The 24150-nt window shown below is 41.5% G+C and overlaps 2 protein-coding genes and 1 non-coding gene across 3 annotated transcripts in view; all 3 read left to right on the top strand.

Moving 5' to 3' along the window:
* chmp4ba (charged multivesicular body protein 4Ba) overlaps positions 1–2788 on the top strand; it is a 9261-nt gene extending 6473 nt beyond the window's left edge. Inside the window, exons 4-5 of the mRNA XM_031853559.1 lie at positions 544–670; positions 811–2788. Coding sequence (XP_031709419.1) covers positions 544–670; positions 811–881 — 198 coding nt within the window. The 3' untranslated portion in view covers positions 882–2788. The remainder of the gene's footprint in view (positions 1–543; positions 671–810) is intronic.
* A 3266-nt stretch (positions 2789–6054) lies between these two features.
* On the top strand, positions 6055–16220 carry ahcy (adenosylhomocysteinase). The gene is made up of 11 exons (XM_031853521.1): positions 6055–6185; positions 7824–8014; positions 9287–9362; positions 9745–9897; positions 10852–10964; positions 11237–11444; positions 12298–12385; positions 12513–12630; positions 12767–12889; positions 13544–13615; positions 14773–16220. The coding sequence occupies exons 1-11, from the start codon at positions 6158–6160 to the stop codon at positions 14902–14904; spliced, it is 1302 nt and encodes a 433-aa protein (XP_031709381.1). The 5' UTR covers positions 6055–6157; the 3' UTR covers positions 14905–16220.
* LOC116388173 (small nucleolar RNA SNORA17) lies at positions 9552–9666 on the top strand. Its single transcript, XR_004213062.1, has one exon. It is a non-coding gene; the product is annotated as a small nucleolar RNA SNORA17 (small nucleolar RNA).
* Positions 16221–24150: the final 7930 nt, after the last annotated feature.

The raw sequence follows: 24150 nt of genomic DNA on the forward strand, positions 1-24150 counted from the left end.
CATTCCTATGGAAGTTGCTCAGTGGAGCGCGACGTCAAAAAACGTTTTTTCCCCTTCCTTTCCCAAATTCTGCCGTATCCGTGAGGCCCAAAGAGCAAGCATACTGGACATTTCCTCTAACCCCGCCTCCAGCTGCTCTGTCTCGGCTTGCTGTCTCGGGAAATAACTTCATAATTTTACAACTGTTTAGTGCCTATTGATTTAAATGAGGGCTATTCAAGTGATCGTATTGGGATATTAATTTTTTTTAAATGATCTGCTTTACAGGCTTCTTTGTCCCAATATATGTCTGTGGGAATAAGTCTTTTAGGGCCCAACTGGATCACATGACGGACTCTACAACAGTTGGCTTGGGATGCAATCAATGTCTTCATAACTTTATCAGATGCAGCTGCTGGCATTAGAATAAAATGGGGAAAACTCTAAATTCAGATGAAAGAAATTAGCCTTTCGTTAAAAAAATGAATTCGTCTATTTCTGTGGTGTGCTTACACAAACCGCTTGATTACTTAAGTGTGTGTGTGTGTGTGTGTGTGTGTTCAGGATGAGCTTATGGCTGAGCTGGAGGAGCTGGAACAGGAAGAGCTGGACAAAAATCTTCTGGAAATCCAAGGAGCAGAGGACGTTCCTCTCCCCAGCGTACCATCTACGTCACTACCATCTAGACCAGGTATTATATGTTGCCTAAATTCAAAGATATATCTATTCAATTCACACGCAAACACCATGCGGCACGCCATCAGAAAACACAATAACATGAATACATGTTGTGTTTTATTTCTGATTGTTCCTCTGTTTGTTATTCTTTAGCCAAGAAGAAGAAGGAGGAAGAAGACGAGGACGACATGGCGGACCTCGAGGCCTGGGCGGCGGCTACCTAAGCTAGCTCGCCCTGCTAGCTAGCTGGTGCCCCTCTCCTGTCTGTCTCTGTGCTACCAGGCTGCTCCCAGACATCTGGAACCGAGACAGGGACTCTGGGCTGCTGAGCTGGCTGCTAGCATGCTGCTCCGTCTTAAAGCCTACGATATCTACCCATACCCCCAACACTAAAGTATGCACTCGTGCACATATTCACTGACTTTAAAAAAAACAAAATGAACCCAGACTCTTCTCCTCTGATTGATGTCACGGTACGAATCTCTTTCGCTCCAGCTGTGCACGCCTGTAAAGGGCAGCGAGTACGCAAAGCAAATGTCGCGCACCCGAACAGCCTGTGGTTGAGTATATCGAAGTTGTCTTTTTTCGTTTAGGAAAAAGAGTACTTGAATGCGCCCTCTGGGCAGGAGAGTGCAAGTGCATACTTCGAGGGGAGGGTGTGTGGAGGAACAGGAGGAGGCTTTTTTTTCTGGGAGGAATGTGAAGAATACACAGATGTATGTAGTGGGGGGGGGGGACAGAAAGACAACATGATTCAGCCATTTTTTCTGCTTCCTGCGTTGTCGTCTCTTTGCTCTTCTACAAGGACGATGACGACTCATCGTCGACGCTACAACCGTCTCTGCTGAATCTCAGCAGTAGCAACAAACAAAAAAAGATGAATAATGAAAATGTTGGACTTTCTCATTGAAATATCGCTGTCGACATCTTGTAAAGGGAGGATCCGGGTGTCTGATCCCTCCGTCAGCCATATCTCTGTCTTGGTCACCCACAAGGCTCTCTGGATCCAATCCGTTAAATTCCTAAAATTGAATGCGAGAGAAGTGTTGTTGATAGAAACCACCCCTGAACATTCCGGTGGCACCAGTGCCTGTTTAGAGGCACAGTGAGTAGGATGTTTAGCTCATGGTTTGTAAACACAACATTCAAATTTGGCCCCAACGATGCTTCGCCAGATTCACCCACATTTCGGAACCAGTTTTTTCGGCTTGCCGTTTAGCCTCGCGAAATCCTAAATAAATAATGTGTCTTATCTTCTCCACTATTTAATTTTCTGACTCAGGTAAGCCTACTTGATACCTTAGCTCACTGACTCCCGGCCTTCTGTTTATTGTTTTTGTGACCCAATATGAACTTCCAATATGGCTGCCAGAGGCTACATTACAACACCTCGTTCCTCAGTTTAAAATTGCACGTGCCTGACACCTCCAGCGCCTTGTCCGTCTGTGGTTTAACAGCGATGTTCTCTGAGAAAATCCTACATTGGTTGAATAATAATTGGTTGATTGGTAATGTGTGAGTGTGTGTGGTGGTGTTTTTTCCCCCAGCCCTTTGACACAGTGACCTCTTGAGATGCTGAGCTGGATTTTTTTTTTTTTTTTTTCACTTTGCTCTTCACTCACCTGTAGTGCAAATCTGATTTTGAACATGAGACGTGTTTGGCTCCATGTTTGTCTTCGCGATTGGACTTCTGCTCATTACTTATGGCTGCGAGCTTCACTTCCTGTCCTCCTTGTCAGCAGACACGGTTACGCATTGGACGGATTGGGGTCAGTCCGGAATCAAACCGAGGGGGTTGAGACTGTAAATCTTTACATAAAAGAATTAAGTGAAGTAGTGATTTGAAACTTGTGCTCATTTTTATAATGCAAAGTCACCGTCGTTGCGAGCGGGTCGACCCCAGTCCTGATATTTCACAACAAACTGTTGAAAAGAAACTTGCATATGCCAATAGTTTGTTTTTCTTCGTCCTTTCTGTTTTACCTCAAATATCACTCGTGTTGTATCTGACTGCACAGAAACAGTGCGACCTGTTGCCGGCTCTGCTCAGAGCTGTACAAAGACGCCATGTTGCTCTGTGACCCAGGTTGTATGCCGTTCATCTTAATAAAGTTGGGGTTTGGTGCAAGTATCGGACCTGTTGTGTCTGTTCATTCAAAAAAACAAGTTTCCCCTTCATGCCTTGTAGAGAGCCTGCATGTGACATAAGAAGGAAGTCCAAATCTGAATGACTTGTTGAGTCACATTTCAGATTCCCAAATATATGTGCAAAGCACTGACGAGGTGAGTTTTTATTGATATGTCCCCTTTAGGTAATTGAAGGTACATTTCAGTGCTCTGAAACCTGTTGGTATGTATCAATTATATAGTAAATTGAAAGATATTCATCCAGCTGTTTCTATACAACTTTTTTCCCCACCTACTTTTTGATGAGTCATCAATAATATCAGTCATTGAAAGCTCCTAAATGTTTTAGAGGAAGGGGGAAAGAAATGGCATTTATAAATGGATAACTTCAAACATTAAAAAGAGGTATTTTGCAGTTGAAGACTCATGACCATCTATACCTTTAGGAGGTTTAAAGGAGCAATGTACGACATTCTGAACATTAATAAAGCAGCAAACAACTCTTATGTGAAGATATAGAGGAGTAAGTAGTGATCTATCTTCTTAGTTTTGGGACCACATTACCTGTTTTCTGTCATTAAGATTAACGTTGGTGCTCACTGTAACCTGACAACCCAAATATATAGTTTTGTTATGTGTCTGATTTAGGAATGAAAGTCTTTATTATAGTGTGTAAATTGGCATATTTTACAGGTATTTATTTAATGCTCCCTTATACTCACGAGAACACTTTTCATTTGCACATATAAGCTTGGATGTAGTTTTAATTGCACAACAATGCCGCTCCACCTGTGGTTTGCACTAGCAGCTGTATTACTGACTGCATTCATAATCTACTTCATAATAAAGTTATGAAGAAAAAATAAGAATAATCCTGCTGTTTAAAAAAATAATAATATTTACAAGGAAAAGCGTTATTCCCATTGAAAAGAAACTACTTGTAGAGGCTGGAAGAAGGTGAACTCGGGTCCATAACATCGTCACCAGAGTGTTGAACGACAGTTTAAACTCAAACCTGTGACACTTGAGACCGATATGGTGACGGTCCGCTGTGGTCCTCAGCAGGGCCGCTTAAAACAGGCTCTTAAATTAGCTGAAGTATATTTAGTGTGCTGACTTCAGCCTTTTCAACTGAAGGCTTCCACTCCCGGTATTTCTAGGCTCATAGTCACTCCATTTTCCATCCATATATGCTCATTTTCAGGACCAGGTTGGCTTCTCAGAAATGGCATCATTTAGCAGGTGATTAGTACCGTACATAATCTAGAATATTTACTATAAAATGAATTGGCCCTATCTCATATCGGTGACGTCCACCCAAACCAAACGAGTAAAAACCAGAGAAGACAAGTAAAACTAACGAGGGAATGTGTCTTTTTATATCATATTAGTCCAATCCAGCGGTTATTAAAGTATTCATTGTCTTAATTTGTGTGTAGAAAATGATTTGCTAAAAAAGGAAACTCACAATAAACACAAGCCCTTCATTCTAATGTTAACTTGAGTAAAGTAACTTGTTTGCAGTATATTAATGTAATACAAAATAATGTTAGTTTGAACTCTAAACACTTCATCATATTTTATATTTCTGCAGTTTTTTTGTTCATTTGACAGTAAATGTAGTGGAGTCAAAACAATGTTGTTTACTTCTGAAAAAGTGAGTCACACAGAATGTAAAGCTTCTGAATATTGTTGACAACTTCAGCGTGTGAGGACCTTTACCCTCAGTAACAAGGTCCGCTGTGGAGGAGATTCTGGGGCAAAGGCCGAGGCCGGGGTCAGAGTTCAGGTTGGGCAACGGCTATTTTTAGTACATACACTGATATTATATATCTTTTAAATGTTTATCTTTACCGTATTACCATTTATTGGTGTATTCTTTGTATGAAATCTGCTATACAAATAAAGGATCTTCTTAATATTATTACAATATTGTTTAATATACTTTAATAAATATGTTTTACTAAGATTGTTATCTTTGCACGGTGACGAATCTTCTGTTTTAATTGTTCTTCACTATTTCCCACATTAAAAAAAAACAACTTTTTTTTATTTTTAGCCTTTTAGTTTCTTGGCCATTTTCAGGCCAGACTGGTACCCCACGGTTTCCGAAGCAAAGTGCAGATACTTGGCTCCGTAACCAGACCTTATGTCTTGATTGTCTCCGCTCTGGCTAAACAGCAATGACTGGCTCCACTGGCTTTCCTCTGGCCTGCTCAGTTGTCCAGCTGCCTCTCCTGCTTATACAGCACATAAAGCCCTACAAATAGCCACTAAACATCTTCTAGTACGGGAGCATTTTCCACAACATTCTCCGACTAAACATACCTTTAAACTGCAGAAGCAAAGGGCAGATACTCGGCTGGCTGACATCTAAATTGTGTTTGCTTACATTACACATTACATGGCTCGGTCCATTTCATCTGAATGCCTCATGTGTCTGACTGCAGGTTGTATCAGCGTAAACTAAAAATAATTACAGTGTTTAAAATAAATAAAATGTTATCACATGCATGGCCCCTGTATGAGATAGGGCCACAAAATGAGGTTTAATGTCAGATTGACACTTTTATAATTCAGTCGTGCATTTCCCTAATGCCAGTGGTACATTTATTCAAGTACTAGACTTAAGTAAATCTTAAACCATTTTAACCCATAAGGAGTAGTTTACTTTTTATACTTTAAGTATATTTTGCTGATAATACTAACATACTTTTACTTAAGTATGGTTTTGAATGCAGTACTTTTACTTGTAGTGGATTATTTTCATTGTTTAGTAGTAGTACTTTAAAGGATCTGAACATTTCTTCCACCGCTGCCTAAAGCAAATACCTTACATTATGGCATGGTGTCTCATTGCCCAGTTCAGTTGCACAAGAATGTGCAGGACAACATTCCTGTTGGTACAAGTTAGAACTTTACAGTATGTGTTTGGTAAAATGTGTTTGTGTAACCTACAATACATTATCATTCAACCCCAGTACTACTGAAAAAAGAATATGAAAGCATTGTATAGTTATAATTTAACTTATTTGCCAAATGGGGAAAAAAACCAAGGTCTACATCACCAGGTCCAGACTAAACTTGTTCTAAAAACTCACGCCCCCACAATGCACCTGAAGCTATCATTGGCTGGCTGTCCCACATCAGCCGTTATCCAATCAAATCACTCACACGCGGGGGCGGGAGCTGCCGCAGCCAATAGGAATCCAGAGTAGATCCGGATTTGAACACGCCCCGTCGTGTAACCTAGTTTGAATGTGGGCCCTCGAGGATAAAAAGAGAGCCGTCATGTGTCTGTCCCTCCCTCTTCTGCCTCCATCTGTCGGCCGCTGTACTCAACCTTCCCGAAACAAAACACCGGAGAACAACAATGTCTGAAAAACTTAACTACAAAGTTGGTATGTCAAAATATATTATTTTAACTGCTATTATAAGATGTGTTTTGCGGGCAAGTAGGGTTAGCGGTTTGTTAGCTAGCATGCTGGGAAGTTCATGGTAGTGTGCGTGTTGCTCTTCTAGCAGCCGATGCGGAACTAATCGTGCAATAGCTTTTTGACGGGTTTGCTGCCAATTACACCGTTTTGAAGTTGTAATGCTAGGACTTGCCTTGCGTCGTTAATGCTAACGTCAACTTGCTAGCATGTCGTTAATTGTGTAGCGTTGTTATTGTCGTTCAAGTGTTTAACATATTGGTTGTTCCGTTAGTCATTTTTAGTTTCTGGCTTGTAAATGTCCTTGTTTCGATACTCGCAGTTCGCGGAGTTTGCTTAAATCTTGAGAATGAATCGACATGTAACAGCAGTGCAAGCACCGAGCATGGGCTTCTCTGAACAGAGACGTCTACAGCCTCTGGGTATTGTAGTTTATTAGTGGAGCCGGGAGGCGTCACTCCCTTTTCCGCGAACTGTTTGCAGACTACATTTCCCGTGATGCCTTGCGCCTCGCCGCCAGTTTTGTACATGATTGACAGGAGCAGACAGACTGAGCAGCACTGTATGCAACTTGCTGTACCGTAGTAATGCCTGGACTACACGTGGTGCTCTTTTTGTAGCAGCTTTGAAGGCCTCATGCTTTTTGATTAAAAGTTGATTTAAAATGTATTAATTCAGTGGAGAACGTCAGGGTATGCATGTGACATGGAAGATGTCTATTTAAATAACTAGTTGTTAGCTAACCGAACTAGCTGGCCTGCTGGGAAGCAGAAGGTGTTTTGCAAGACAACTGGAGGGCGAAGTCTCAACATTCTCCACAAACATGCATTCAAGTGTCAGTTTCTCACCAACGGTCTGTCAAGTCCTGACATGGTAACTGATACAATTATAATTTACTCAACATTTAAAGCCTCGGTTTGAACACAGCAAATATTGACTTTAATTTACGCCAGGCTTGTTGTTTTTCAAATAACCAGTTTGAACTGTTGACACAAAGGTTGGGTCATGAGGACATGTGCACCTGGTGGATACATGTACTTCAAATACTACAATGCAGGCTTTAGATGGGATTTGAACCACAATGCCTGTATTGCCTTTATTGGGGCCCTGCTCATGTAGCCATGCAGGACCACACAATGATTCACATGTGCAGGCAGTAGCTAACTCTGCTGATTGTGGTGGTTTTTAGTTTAGTCCCTCCTTTCTGACCTCGGTGTGAACCTGTGTTCCTAATCCAGTCTCTGGCTGGTCATTCAGGCCAGTGCCGGTTAGGTGCAGAGGTGTGTTTGCACAGGCTTCAGCCTCTGTGGTGGTGAACCTGTTCTTTGGGACTTCCATCCTGCATCCCGGTTTGCCTGCAGCGTTGTAGAGACGTGCAGCTTACCTTCCTGTTGAGTCTGGATGCTCTCTGTTGTATCATGATAATGTGTTTTTATCAAATTACATTTTAAAATGAAATGAAAGGAGTGACTGTACAGAGGACATGCAGCTGTGTGGGTTTTCTCCAGTACAGCATGGTTAACAGAGAGACTATGTTCATGTGTATCAGAAATTTAAATGGTATTTTTTTGATTTTAACATCCTGCTGTCCCCCCCCCCTTCTAGCTGACATCAGCCTGGCCGAATGGGGGCGCAAGGCCATCGACATTGCGGAGAATGAGATGCCCGGTCTGATGAAGATGAGGGAGATGTACAGCAAGTCCAAGCCACTGAAGGGTGCCCGCATCGCCGGCTGCCTCCACATGACCCTGCAGACCGCCGTGCTCATCGAGACCCTCACCGCCCTCGGAGCTGAGGTGACGTTTACCAGCTGCTCATTAATAATCAAGAGTATCCACTGATCATCTGTCCGGAGAAGAGGCACAATTCACAAACTGGTGTGGGTATCAAAGGCAGAAGAATACTTAGATTTGATGAAATCCCCCTTAATGTGATGCATCAGACTGGTCTTGGTGATCTGAAGTTGCGCGCACACACAATATGCATGGCCTCCAGATGCTGTGATTTGGTGCAGTTGTAATATTTCAATAGCAAGGAGAGAAGAGTTGTACAGATTCTAAAATAAACGCACTCCTTTCCTTTTTTATTTGAGAGGCCCGTCGTATTTGATCTTGCACTGCGGTGAGCGTGGGTTTTGTTTTCTGACTTTTGGTTGTACTAAGTTAAAGTTTTCTAGGAGACGCAACTCTCTCTTCAAGATTGTCTCCGTTAGTCTTTACGACTCATTCATATGAAGCATCTTTAACAGATTGTGTGAATTACAGGCCAATAGATTTAACACTTTTGAATAAATAAGGTGTAATGTTCAAATAAGCGTCATCAGAGAAGAGAGCAACTTGGTTTACTCATAACCCGCTCAGTATGACCTCGGTATTCTGCCTTGCTAAAGCGCACTACAGCAGCAGTAGTTACTGATCCATTTGTTCAAACAAACTGTTTCAGTGAGTCTGGGATTTTCTGTCTCAAGGCCGGTGTGTTCTGTTCTCATGTTGGTTTTTATCTGTCTGACCAGGACTGCTTTCATCCTGCAGGAACCAGCAGAATAAATAACCTCAGCAGAATAAATACCCCCCCTCTCAACATTTACATTTCCCTGTGAAGATTTCTTTCCAGCTGCAGTGGAGAGTTTTGAACACTAGATGGCAGCAGAGTTCACAAAGCAACGGCAGCTCTTTCATTTCTTGTTGGTACAGTGAGGGACCCATAGCGTGGTAGATCTTGTCGCGTTACAGAGAAGACGTGCAGCGTGACACGACTGTTGGTAGTAAACGAGCAAACTGCTTCACATTTTAAGAACCCTCTCAGAAACCCAGTTAAGTGGATACGTGACCAAGAAATGTAGTTTATACGCTCATTATAAAATGAGTTACTGCAGGGTTAACAGGTTCACTAATTTCATGTAAATGCACTGAACAACTAGAGGTTTTGCAGTGAATATAGCTTCATATTCACTGCCTCCAGAAGGTGTTGCATTCTTGTATATTATATAATATTGAGGAGATTAATTCAGGTGAACAGTCGGTGAAATGACGTCGTCTCCTTCCTGACGATCCTCTCTTCCTCCTCAGGTTCAGTGGTCGAGCTGCAACATCTTCTCCACTCAGGATCACGCTGCTTCCGCCATCGCCAAGACTGGAGTTCCAGGTACCGCAGACCAACTCCACCTGTGTGACCTGTCTATTGAATTATAGAACGACCAGGTCAACCAGTTGTGTATTATGACTTTCTTGCTCTATCGCCACAATACTTTGAATTAGAGATTGATGATGATTTTCTGTTAAGGGAAAATATAAACTACAGGAAGATCAAATAAGAAAGGATGTTGAATGACTTAATGCCCGTTGAGATGTTGCAGCCCAACTGAGTGTTGACGCTGTGTCATCAGGTGGCAGAGAGAGACCGGTGGTAGTCTTCACTGAGGACTCGGAGTGATGCTCTCACCGACAACTTGGTCTCGCTGTCAGTCGTCTCGCCCGACTCTTAGATAGAAGGCTAATGAGCTCACGTGTCCCTCTCTGTTGGTTAGTGTACGCGTGGAAAGGAGAGACGGACGAGGAGTACGTGTGGTGCATCGAGCAGACTCTGTACTTCAAGGACGGCCAGCCCCTCAACATGATCCTGGACGACGGAGGAGACCTCACCAACATGGTCCACCAGAAGTATCCCAAACTGCTGGCAGGTTGGTTTCTTTACTCACGGTTCATCATGAAGCAGCTGTCTGTGAATGATCTCAGTGAAGCCTGAACTAAGATCCTCTGACGTCTGTTTTCCCGCCTGTCCACTCAGTTTGGTAGTTAACAGAAATAATCGTCGGGTCATTTTCTGAAACTAATTTTGAGGAGAAGATGTCCCAGAATTCAGTGGCTGGTGGTGATTTCCCACTCTGTTACGCCGGAGTGAATGTTTAAGCTGTATGGAAGAGTTTTGGACACTAGGTGGCGTCAGTGGTCTGACACGAGCTGGTTCACAGGGCAACTTCTTCATGTTGCATTAACTTGTATTAGTTTAAGTTTTCAAAGATTATTCTTTTAACTTGGAGCTGATTCCTCCTGGTATTCCAAATGCTCAGCCTCTGCCAGAAAGATGATAAATATTTACATTATTAAAAAAAAAAGAATAACATATTGCTCGCCTGATATTGTTGCATATTTGATTTAATGCCCGTTGAGACATTGCAGCCCAACTGAGTGACGCTGTGTCATCAGGTGGCAGAGAGAGACTGGTGGTAGTCTGCACTGAGACTCAGCAACTCACTGAGGACTCGGAGTGATGCTCTCACCGACTCTCAGATAGAAGGCAGATAAGCACGTCGAGATATCTGGAAAAACATGACGACAACTGCATTATTTTGTATAGTGTGTTCACGTTTACATGTTCTTGATCTTAAACACAAATTACAAAGAATATTATGCTGATGCTTAACTGCATAGTATATTAATTACTCAAAATGTAACTTATTGTCATTTAGCATCCAAAAGCTGATGCCTGTTTGCCGGCCTGGCAACCAATTTTAATTGTTAATGTTGTATAACATGAGAAGTTCTTATTGAACTCACTATTGCTTCATGCACAGTGTAATACCTTCTGTTCTGTTGAACTATGTGTGAGATTATGGTCTGACGTTGTGTTTCAGGTATCCGTGGCCTGTCAGAAGAGACAACCACAGGTGTCCACAACCTGTACAAGATGTTGAAGAAGGGCGAGCTGAAGATGCCCGCCATAAACGTCAACGACTCCGTCACAAAGGTGACAACTTGTGATCTTTGTAATTGGAGGGAGGACAGTGGTAATGGTGTATTAATTGCACCTTTTTGTTGTTGAATGAAGAGTTTTTCTGTAAAGAAATATTCTCATCACTCTTTGTATTGAATGAAATGCTTACAGTACAATAGATTATACAGCTCAATGGCCCTGAACTGGGGGTCATGAGAATACCCTGACTTATGGAAATTTATTAAGAAGAGCTCGACTAATATTAATAATATGTAATGTTTTCTGTCTCTCTCCGTACCCTGCAGAGTAAGTTTGACAACCTGTACGGCTGCAGGGAGAGCCTGATCGACGGCATCAAGAGAGCCACGGACGTGATGATTGCCGGTAAAGTTGCCGTGGTGGCGGGCTACGGAGACGTGGGCAAAGGCTGCGTCCAGGCTCTGCGCGGTTTCGGCGCTCGCGTCATCGTCACAGAGATCGACCCCATCAATGCCCTGCAGGCAGCCATGGAGGGTAGGTGATGATGGTTAAAACAATAATGGTATTTCTCTTCAAAACACCACCCATTATTTGAGAATTCAATCTCTTCTTGTGATATCAAACTACAGTGTAAACCATCGTTTTCTCTAAATGAAAAACAAATGTACAACGGGCTAAGCAGCTATGGTTGAAACAGTCCTCAAGTGAATTGATGGAGGCCGCTCACGCAATGCCCCCAAAGTGGTACTCTGCTGATCCTCAACCAGCTTTGCTCGGCCACAGCCCATTGTTCCCTCACGTCCTGAAAAAACCTGGAAAACCAATTTTCCAGTAATGGAAAACTCATGGAAAGTAAAGGGGGAAAGTCCAATGGATGTCTAGTAAAATCATATCAAAATATTATAGCTGAGAATGAACTATATCTGTCAGAGCTCTCCAAAAAAGGGCCACGTTCTGTTCAGGATCATCTTCAATTGGTAGTTTCTGAATGTTTTTAAATAGACTGCCATGTTGTGGAAACACTGAACACACCCTGAAGCATGTGCTACATGTTACAGCTCAAGAAAGTAGAAGGCTACATTATCCTTTAAAATGCATCACTGCTGGCTTTTACAGTTTGGTGGTTTCGTTATCATATTACATGATCAATTTGTCATAAGATGATTTCATAGAGACCTCAATTCAATTTATTTTTGTATAGCCCAAACTTACAAATTTGCCTCAGAGGGCTTTACAATATGTACATGTTTGACATCCTCTCCCTGCCTGTCATAAGTTGGATCACCACCTAAAAAAAATAAGCTCATGATAAAGATCTGCTGATGGGGATCAATTTAACCCGACAGACGTGATCACTAGAATAAACCCATCTCCTGTTGCTCTGCAGGTTATGAGGTCACCACCATGGATGAGGCGTCTAAGGAAGGAAACATCTTCGTCACTACCACCGGCTGTGAGGACGTCATCCTGGGACAGTAAGTGGGACCAACTGATCTGCAATGATACTTTCATTTGTATGCTTCATTTATTCAAAGTTTCATTGTATGAAAATGTCCCCAACACGCCTCATTATAATTATTGTTCTGTGTTTGTCTCCCTCAGTCACTTTGAGAACATGAAGGACGATGCCATTGTTTGTAACATCGGACACTTCGACTGTGAGATCGACATAGGCTGGCTCATCAAGAACGCTGCAGAGAAGATCAACGTCAAACCTCAGGTAGGAAGACTCCAACAGACTTTACTGTAACGCTTAAGCTTCCTGAGGCGCATGGATGGAGTTTGGCTTCTCTTCTGTATTGTCGACCCTCATCCTGAACCGTCACAGAAGCTGTAATCCTCCTCCTCCTCCTCAGGTCGATCGCTATCGTATGAAGAGCGGCCGTCACGTCATTATCCTGGCTGAGGGCAGACTGGTCAACCTGGGCTGTGCTATGGGACACCCGTCCTTCGTCATGAGCAACTCCTTCACCAATCAGGTACAGTGAGTTTGTGTGAACCAGAGAAGAGAAAAGATGGCTGCCACACATGCAGTAAAAACGCTGAAGTTCTCTTAAAGGCTTTGACACACCGGCGTGTTTTTTGTGCGATTGATTTGCACATTTTTGTCATTAATAATTTCACATAATGTGAATATTACATGGACATATTCAAAACATGCGCTGAGGTCACATAGTCTGAACGAAGACGCGAAACTTTATTGCTTCTTTCTACCTTGACAAAATCAGCGCAGACCAAATCTACTCCTTAGGTTCTTGTCTTTCACAATAAAAGCCCTGGACATATATACACTAACAATCTACTGGAGGGAACTCGAGAGCATTTCGCCACAAACAAAATGAATGAACTGGTAACGGTAGCTTAGTTTAAACAGTTTACCTCAGACAGACTGCAGACGCTGCTCTGGGTCGATAGGATCCTGGTAGTTTGTCCTCTGCCTGCATCTGTTCAAACCTCCTTTATTAAAAAAAAAAAAAGGTTGCGATTGTCACCATTTTACATCACTACCTGTATGAATAGTTTTGACTTATTAGCAGCTGAGTATTTATTTATGGTGTGTAAAGGCCGTTAACATGATGACACTATAGCTGCATCCACTCTGCTTCATTAAATGTTTTTGTCTCTTTCTTCAGGTTCTGGCTCAGATCGAGTTGTGGGAGAACACCTCCAAATACCCCATTGGAGTCTACTTCTTGCCCAAGAAGGTCAGAGGCCACACTGATCATACTGTGTACTTCATGCAGCGCGTCACTTAGACATGAATATCCACCTCTAATCTGCAGGACAACATGCAATGATTGCAGATTAGTGATGCCATGTATTCACAACAAAACCTGTGAGACAGTTATAACCTTGGAGAAGCCAGGCCGGTGTCTTCTTTCCTTTTGTGGAGACATTAGAAGAAGAGTCTGAAAGCTTGACGTGGGGGGGCGGCAGGCACGCGGCGCGCATTTCAGTCTTCACATTCCAGATTTGATCTCGGTCCCTGATAACAATCTCGGACCATGGGAAAGGTTGTTTTTGAAACGCTGAAGCATTATGTAGCTGGTGTTGTTGGAGGTAAGAGTCTTCTTCTCATTTAATGAAAGCGTTGAACTCTAGACGTCTATTCAGGTTGGAACGGATACATTCGAGATATAGATCAAGCGGAGTGACGATCTCATCGCATGAAGTGTATTTTACTTAAGCCTAAAAAAAAAACCTCAGAAAAAATTAGAGCAGGAAATCCCAGCTGTGATGTTTGTACAGTGATGGAGAACAGTCACTTCAAAGGGAGCGCGGGTCGTAAGAAGAGCAGGAAGCTGCTGTTGAATGCAGCAGATTTATTTGGTGCTCAACGTTAAAAAGCCGAGAGATGATGCGCTCCGTATCATCTCTCGGAGATGATGCGCTCCGTATCGGCTCCCGGAGATGATACGGAGCTTTGAGGAGTGGGGTTATGCCCCCGCAACGTCTCCCTCCATCCAAGATGGCTCTCGCTCCTTCCATAGAAAGTCTTTCATATTCACCGAAACACTTATTGCCGTCTTAACAGAAGAGGGAACGCTCTTACACAACCGGATCACTTTACAAAGCCATTAATGCGCCGAATTAGTCGCTCCAGAGAAATGATTGCTTGATCGCTTGGGCTCAACTGAGGGTCAATGAGATGTTGAGTGTGAGAAATGAAGTCCTGTCTGTCCTTACACACCTTACACAGGTGTACCACCACCAATTCATCACACGTTTGTCAATGGGTAGGAAAGATTTGTGTACAGATACTCGGCCATAACGGCCTCAGACGACATGCAGTATGCGACACAAGAAGGATCAACAACCAAACAGCCGTTTCTAACGGGAACTTCTCTCTTTGTCTCAACAGCTGGATGAGCAGGTGGCAGCCGCCCATCTTGATAAACTGGGGGTGAAGCTGACCAAGCTGACGGACAAGCAGTCCAAGTACCTGGGTCTGCCCGTCCAGGGGCCCTTCAAACCGGACCACTATCGCTACTAAGCGCCCTCAAGAGATGGAGGTGGTGTGGCTGGAACGGTGTTGAGGTGGAGCAGGGTTCGGTGTTTGGAGCACTTTGGGCATAGTTTTTGGGTGTTTTGGGCTCTCAAATGTCAACTCTTCAGGGATACTGAGGGACAGTTTGTTTGTTTCTTTCCCCTTTTTTTAATTAGTCTTTTCATATCCAATGCTAAAGAAATGTATTCCACAAGTTGCATCCTGTGTCACTTGACAATGCTAAAGTGTGGAGCCAAACACCTTGTTCTGCTTTACTGCCGTGAGATCAAAGTTATTCTACCAAACAGCTGTGGTTGAATCACCACTGCATCGAGCCAAAGCTGTCAGCAGCTTTATGCAGGAGTTCATCGGGAGGGAGCCGACGTCTTTGTTCAGACGCACCATTCGAAACATCGGAAACTTGTATTTCAACTAAAAGCATATTTGTTTGTCTCACCGCTATCTTGTTTTACTCTCTCGACACGTGACGTCTTCAGTCGTCCACCGTCCTCTTTCTTTCTCATCAACTCCTCTGAAACACCCAGTGCTACTGTGGCTGCTTAGAGTTTGTCCCTCTCCATTAATGGAATAAAATAAACCCTCATGCTGTTTATCACCTGAGCTCATCACAGCAGGTGTTCTTCTAATGAATGGAGGTAAACGGTTTAGTACAGCGGCCTTGTTCCAGTATGTTGACATCAACGCTGCCCTGTGTTAGCACTTATGAAAGCTGCTCGGTGTTTCTCGGTGTGTTTACTAATTATCCCGGTTTATTGGTAAAGAGGAGCAATGCTGCCAAAGGATCCACTGAAGCACATCATGTTTTTACCTCATAGAAAAAAAAGTCTTATTTCTGTTGCTTGATTTTTATTTTTTATTTTTTTTTTTTAATAATTGATTTTTTTTTTTTTTTTATTTTTGTTAATTGATTTATTCATTTGACTTGAAGGGCCAAACACCACCTCAGTTTCTTTCTTTTCCTCACTGTAGCCTTCAGGGCGACGTTAAAGCGGTGGTCACAGTTCTCTACGGTTAAAGCCTGAAGCTCAGCTGCTCGTACGAGCTGTCAAGTGTGACAAATAAAACATGTGACTGGACTGTTCGTGGTTGTGTGAGAAAACAGATATTTTTGACAAGTGAAGTCCTGCTGTTTACAGTTAGCAATGACGTCTTTTCTGCTGGGTATTGTAGTTTTCATTCCCGTCAGTAGTTGCGTGCTGCTCATGACTGCTGGGATCTGGAGACGAGTCCAGACAGAAGTGGAAACACATGCCTGGTTGGAATAAACTCCCTCCATAAAGCAAACTTATTTTGGAAAAGGACCCACTGTACATTTTATATTTTCCTTTCTATTAACATCCATCAGACTTCATAGTTCAACTTTGACATACATGCGTGCTAAAGCAGTGCATACACACAGTTAAAGCAAGATGGTTACAGACGTTTATATTTTAGGTTTGACCTCCAATGAGTGTTTCTGACCTTAAGAGTTACGATCCAAACTACTAAGCTTTGTGTTCAAGTGAAGGTTCCACATCACCTTATATTATCCTATAATCACAGCTTCTTAAACATGTAGGTGGAGTTAACATGTTCTCGGTTTTATCCTCGCCAACAGAATTTTGAAAGAGTCGGTGTTAGAACAGTGAATCTAATGTCCTGCGGCCCAGTCTTTGGATGTTTAGATGATCGGTCCGCTTGTTTACAATGTTTCTTCAGTGTGGATGTTATAATAAACTTCATTAGTACAATTTTATCACAACATGCAGAACTGGAAAGACAGAGTTCTGATAAAACTACTTCTAAAAGTTCCTCTAAAGAGGACAGGTAGGCTGGGATGGGTACTGGGGTCAACCGAGTGATTTGAATCCATAAATATGGGCCCTGCTGATTGAAGCCGTGCATACTGTAGTTGCAACATTCCTGGTTTGAACCCAGCTGCGGACCTTGTGGCACGCTGTCCTCTGAATAAAGGCATCAAACATTTCGATCAAACACAGGTGCTGAGCTACACGCATCCAGGGGGCAGCAACCTTTCTGATCTGTTAATATGCCACATCAACATCAAGGCTATTAAGTTTAATTATGACATCACAGCCAAATAATTCTCTAACACATCTGTAAATGTATTCCATCCATAAAGGCAACATGCAGAGCAACATTGTTTGCAAGAAATCTCCCACAGTCATGTCCTGTAATTATATATTAGAGCACTAATACAAGATCAATACAACATATGAGTTACAATCATAAACCTACCAACCTGGTTCATCAGCAATAAACTGTAAATGTGCGAAGAAGGCAGCGAGTGCGAGCCAATCTAATGGTGGATTAAGGACAATAAAAAGCTTGAATAAGTCCCGGAGGGGCCAGTTCATCACTCCATTGACTTTCTGCTGCTGCGGTGGGATGCACCACCAACAGCGTGAAGAACCCAGAACTAATATTTATATTGAATTACACGGAGGATACAGGCAACAAGATGTGAGTCGTGGTAAAACTGACGCTCAATATGCCGAACGTTACATATGCGCCAATCAATTCTCACTATATTTAAACTAAAGCATCGACAGTGTGGATACATCACAAAGCTGTGCAGCGTTATGTTCTCAGCAGGAACTGTCATTTCTTTTTTTAATTCACAAGATAAAGTTACAAATAAGGTTATCAATACATTTACAAATTCATCCTCTAGATGAGCAGATAAAAACACCGTACAGAATAAAATAACATACAAAGAACAAGGTAGAAAAATAAATGTAATTAAAAAAAGATTAGGCAAATATAGGGTTATAGGGTCAGATAATTTCCAGTACTATATATATATATAGTATATCTTTGGCATGTTTGGATTCTAATAATTTCAGGGACTTACTATAGTGTTGCGCTTCATTATTGTAGGACATTCGGTCTGTAGGTCTTTACATATTTTGCCTCTTGAATAAAGACTTAAATTAGTAAAACAATAATCCATTCTTTTCTTTTGTCTTTGCCGGGATTATGATCAATAGTACACATTGCTGTGGATTTGCTACTTAATCGCTCCATGAATTGTTTCCAGAACAACTGGGTTTGGGAGCACGAAACAAAGAGATCCTCTGTTCCTTCAGTATCATCTCTACAGAAAACACACTCATTGCTGTCAAAGCCAAATGTTAATCTGGAACATTCACTGGAGCGGCAGAAATCAGTGATTCCTAATGAATTTCTTTTGTTTTGGGTGAAACAAAGAGTGTTTGAAGAACTTTGTTCTCAGTTTAGATACTTTCTAAAATACTCAAAATACGAGTTCTGCAATACTGAGCCGGGTATGAATCTTTATTATTCATTTGAATCAAGACAATCAGACATTGTAGGGTGATGAGATGGGGACTGAGAGAACAATCTTCGTTCAGGGATAAGGAGTGTAGTGGGTTTAAATGTTTCTATCAAAGTCATATTTACAACCCATAAACACTGTATTGTAATAAGGTAAATACATCTACATTTGCACCTACCAGGTCCATTACACACCTAATATTCCTGTCGCTCTACTTCCAATAAAAGTGATTTTCTTTTGAGACTGTTGTTCCAGTGTGAAGTATTTAAAAAGCTTAAGAGGTGATTCAGTGACTTTGTGTTCACATTTTAAGACGAACTCAATCGCGTCAAATATAGTTTGAGGTATTTATGTACGAGTTACAGCCAGTGGGGTTCAACACGCTACAGTAGCGTGCTAACACATGGCTAACATTAGCTCGCTAACGGCTAACTGCACCCCTGGTAGAAATAAAATCATCCTTCGACATGCTGAAGTCTAAACGCTTGTCTACATCTGACACGAAACAGGGAAGGAACTACTGGATAGAAATACATAAACAAATGAATAACATGTTTTATTCTTTTAAGTTATCTGGTTTAGTAAACTGACGTGATTATCTTTAAATAGTTTTGTCAGTTGTGACACTTCTTGTGACACAATGTGGTATCTGTTTAAAGCACTTTATAATTGTAGTTATAAGCACTCATAAATATTCATATGTCTTTATAACAATAACTATAACACATAATAAAGCTTTCTTTTTTTACTTTTTTGGTCAAGTATCAAAACACTTCTTAATTCTCATTTTATTCTCAAGTATAGTGTATTGTAATTCCCGTAATACGTTATAATCCTTTTTATAATGCGGTTATAATGCATCATAAAGTGATTATAGATTACTCTTAGTCTTTGTTTGAAGAAAAGTGAAAATATAAAATGTCAGTGAGTAACCAGCAGTTATGAAGTATTCTGATACTTGTCCTTATACGTCATTATAAAATGCTTTGTGTGTTATGTTTATTGGTTTAAAGCATTATCAATATTTACGAGTGCTTATAACTGTAATTACACAGCTGATATTACCAGATTATAACACTATATATTTATGTTTATAATGCATTATAGACATTGGCGTCATAAAAGTGTTCCCTCTTCTTTTCATTGTTTTCCTCAATCTTGTTTTAATATATTAAACTATTTGATCTGGGCCGCACAGCTGATCCTGGAGTCCTTGAGCAAGGCACTGTAGCGTCCAGTGAAGCTGGTACACTATGCGGTCAAAGCGTGCAGAGCGTTTCGTGTCTGAAGAGTTCGAGGTGATCGCAGGAACTGCCAGGATTTATGGAGAAAAAAGAGGAATATTCAGTTTCATTGACATCCCGCCTAAATATAACAAACAGGGACGAAGAGTACCCACTTGTTCAATACTTAACATGTAAGGAAATGCCATTGGTGGCACTAAAAGTGTGGTCTCATATTTGTGTTATCGGGTCTCTGAAGTGATATTTTGCACAGGAAGCTGCTGTTTGGCCTTACAATGCAAACAGCATGAACGCTTCGATAAGATCTCTGCTGCACAAGTCCTCCGGGCATCAATCAAAGCTTCAATTTCATTATAAGAATCGAGTTAGCTGTCCAAACACAAACCAGATGTCAGAGCAGCAGATCTGATACAGATAGAAGCACTTTCAATTATTCTCAGGACCACGCTTGAAAGGCTTCTGATTGGGTTAAACCTCAGAGGTGGGATGCGGGGACCTTTTTTGAAAAAAAAAAACAAAAACATGATTGAGATGAGGTTACTGTAAAAAACAAACACTTGACAAAACAAGAGCAAGAAGTGCTGCTCATACAACCCAACACAACCTGAGCTGTTAACCTAATAATAGCCAAGAGTGAGAAACGGTGACTTTATATCCGAGCTTGAAACTTCGGCATCAGCGTGTTCTTGTTGCTAGATCCGTAAGCAGGAGGTCAACTGCAGTTGTTCATCCACTCAATCAATCAATTATCTATACGGCACCTTTCGTACAGGTTAGTGCAGGGTGACGGGTGACTGACGGTGGAGAATAGGGGCGTCCTCAGGCGGCTACCTCCGGGTCTGCAGAGTGAAGCCAATGCTGATGTGGTTGCATAAAGGAGTCTGATTGTAGAGTATTGATCTCTACTTCTCTCTTGATTTATTACCTCAGTAAACATTGTAAACATGAGTTTATGGTCTCAATCTCTAGTTTCAAGTCTTCTTCAGTACAGCATGATGTTCATTTAGTAAATGATGCTCCATTAGAGTCAAACAGACCATGAAGCAGGGGATGCGTACTGTGACGTCACGATGACTACGTCCACTTCTCGTATACAGTCTCTGTGACTTCATTCAGGTTTCTGAAGAGCCGTTCTGAAGCTCAACGTATAGAACTGCAGTTTTTCGGGCACATCCGCGTTTGCTTCATTTCTCATCAATGGAGGTTGCCGCTTTGGTTTCTACAGTAACCCGAAATGGGTTAATGTAAGTCTTGAATCTGTAAGTGGTAAATTTAATAACGGATCTGGTGTTTTCTGACCTTTTATAGCAATATTATTTTGTTTGGTTGTAATATTTAGTAACTTGTAAAATAGTCGACGTGAAAGAGAATTATGATATATTTATATGTTGCCCACCCCTAGTGGGAACCTAAATGGTACAACAATGGTAGTCCAATGCACACCGATAGGAAAATAAAGAGTGACAAAAGAGTTCAATGTGAATAAAATAAATTAAGTAAAAAAATTGATACATGTTAAGCTAAAAGTAGGTTTGGTTGAGTCGAGTGATATTCTTAAAACTATTTAAATAAAAACACATCAATGGGTGTAAGTAAGTAAGTAAGTAAGTACAATGTGTTTATAAAGCGCTTTTCACAGTCACAAAGTGCTTAACAGGAGCAGAATTACAAACATAAAAACACAATGTGACCTTATATGGGCCAATAATTTACATTATGAATGCACCAAACACAGAAAGTACAAAAGTAAAACATGGTTTAAAAGCACACATGAGTTTTTACCCAAACGCCAGTCTAAACAGGTGCGTCTCGAGCTGAGTTCACAGACACAGCAAATCATAGATGCATTGTTCATAAATCACCACACACTGACCTGCTGCCACAAATACTCACTAGAGCACCAAATGTGGATTCATCCGCCACTGAAACTAGTCCCCAAACAAATGCGTCAACCTCCTGTTCCGAGTCCGGTTTGTCTCCAGCGCTTTACGACGGCCCTGCTCCTAAAACGCGTAGGATGGGTTCATTGCAGAGGTCAAATTTCATGTATGTGGCAATTAAAATAAAGTGGAAGTTTTACGATGTAGGAACTAACGGGCTTGGAGCGGAAGAGAAGGGAAGTCAGACAGACGGACAAACTCATAGTTTTCATGAGATTTAACAAAAATATCACCAGGAACACAAAAACATGAAAAGACAAGTTTAAAAAGTGTTGAATATAGAAGATAAATAAATAAATAGACAACAGCTAGATAAATAAAATGCTCGGGAAACACCTGCCAGTAGTGTGTGAATGTATCTTGAACACTCTGTTGTATCACTACACTTCTTTCACCAGCAGATGGCAGTTTGTGTTCCCTAACCTCTGAGTACTGCATCATGTCCCGCTGTGGACAGTGTGTAGTAAACCCCATTTAAAAAAACCACCAAATCTTTATTTAGATTTCAGCAGCCACACTCACATTCATTGATTTAGTTTTTACTACTTCCTGTCTTTTGCTCTGGGTGCTGAAGACTCATTTAAATATGCTAATATTACACGAAAGTAATACTAAGATACATATTTATTTAAGGTATACTACGTGTTGTTTATGATGTCACATGTTTGGAGCTTTTTATGGAGCTCAACTGTGACAGTCATGAAACATGTGTTGTTATATGATTATAATTACATGCTTATAGTTTGATTAATCATGTTGATCACTGTTATTACATTCTGCAGCTGCTTCCAGTGAAGAATATTAAATATGACTTTGTTCATGAATTCAACATTTCATTTGTAAGTTAGTTTCACGTGTGGTTTGCTTCAAGGAATGAAGACGTCCAGCTCCCTCAACGTCCTCCAGCGTAATACTTTATTTAAAGGCCGTCCCGTGAAGGAACTCGTGATTTTATTAGACAATCTGTGTTTCAATAAAGTCAACGTCTCTGGTCTGTCGAGCTGGAGATGTGATCGCACCCTTCAGGGCCGTTCATCATGTCGACTTTACTGTTGAAGCCGACCTCAGTTCTCCGCTTACAGACGGCGTTCAGAGTGGAAATAAAACTGAACAAATCACTTTCACCCGATGATATTAACGTGGCAGGCCGGCATGATAGAAAGCGCATTGAAGGACCACTGCTAGGGGCCATATTACTGCTTTTATTAAGCAGATTAAGAAAAAAAGCAAAACGAAAATATGCTGGACCTTTCAAGTCTGCAATGAGGATAAAACGTCTGTTTCTTAGCTTGCACAGTTCCTATCCTGTTACTTCTCTGGTCATTCAAGTTGTTTTGAACATTATGTCAAAGGAAAGAAAGAAAACTATAAACTCCAGAAGACCCATGCCTTTTGAGGACATATCAGAGAAATACAAAAGGACAATGTCTCTGTGTAATAAGAGGTCTTTTTAGACTTGTTCTGCACAGGGTTTGGTTCTGTTAAAGCAGCTCTGATGAAGCCACTGCACACTACCGGCCTATAGCACCAAACAGACACAGGGAGAGACGGAGCTGGGGAGGGAAGTGGAACATTTAGCAGCTAAAGAGCTAAACATGTTTCACAGGGGTAGTGACCAAACCAGAGATAAAAGCAGACAAAAAGGAAAAGTCAAGAACTTTATCTGCATTTGACCTGCAGAAACATGGTTCCAGTTTTGGTTCCTGAGACTGTTAACACCATGCAGCTCTGCGATGAAGGTGGTTTTTCTGGCTTTCAATCAAGAAGCAGTCGTATCGTTTAAAACATGTTAAATAAAGAAACATATCAACAGCGAGTTCAGTGCTCTCTCTTGTGTTGATGCCGGGGCATTGTGATTATAAGGCAACATACAAACACAGATATGCATATCCAGATAAAGTCTGATTCAACTTTGTTTGCCACACAACCCTCAGTCTGAGTGACGTAGACTCAGTCAAACTCACAATGCAGTCAGTGGACTCGCTTTCTGAGGCGAAGTGCAACCGCACTGATGTCAAATTCAACTTTGAAATGGAAATTGCACCCTCCTGCTCTGCTGTCTCTTTAGTCGGGGGTGGGGGTTGGGACACATTACAATGGGGAACAATATAGAAAAACGGATATTTATGTATCTTTAATAACTTGGAGAGAAATTAAAAACGGCCCAGTCGCCAGAAAATGTTGGCGTTGTATGTTTCTGCAAAACACAGAATTGTCGAACGTCGATGTTTTTTGCTCTCGGTCAGAACATTGATGTAGTAAAGCCGAGAGGAGAGGTGATGTTGACGGTTACATGGTATAACTACGAGCATAACAAAGGGTTGCGTGGAAGACCAACACAAGATTTTCAGCTAGTTGATCGCTGTTTGTGTCCGTGTGAAGCCAACAGTAACCTTGTCACGCTACATTGTATCTTTTGTCCTTTAGTAAGTTCACTTTTGTTACGTTACAGTGTGAGTATGAATGTAACACAAACCGTGATCTTTTTTTAAACTTTGACCAAGTAGATCTCGTTGCCTAAATCGGAACTCATTGTTTCACAGCGTTGACCTCGTGGCCTGAGTGATATGAAATGTTTTTATGAAATATTTGGTTCAGAAACGTTGACGTTCAAGGTCTCCCGTGGTTTTTTAACAACGTACAATGCAAACATTTCTTTCTGGCGACCGGGTTGAATAGAAACCAGAAGGACTGGATCCTGTTAACTGGAGGTTTTGGTCCCTTAAAGTCTGTGTTGTATTCTACGTTA

The sequence above is a fragment of the Anarrhichthys ocellatus genome, unplaced genomic scaffold (assembly GCF_004355925.1).
Source record: "Anarrhichthys ocellatus isolate YVR2014 unplaced genomic scaffold, GSC_Weel_1.0 scaffold1, whole genome shotgun sequence".
Taxonomy (NCBI): Eukaryota; Metazoa; Chordata; class Actinopteri; order Perciformes; family Anarhichadidae; genus Anarrhichthys; species Anarrhichthys ocellatus.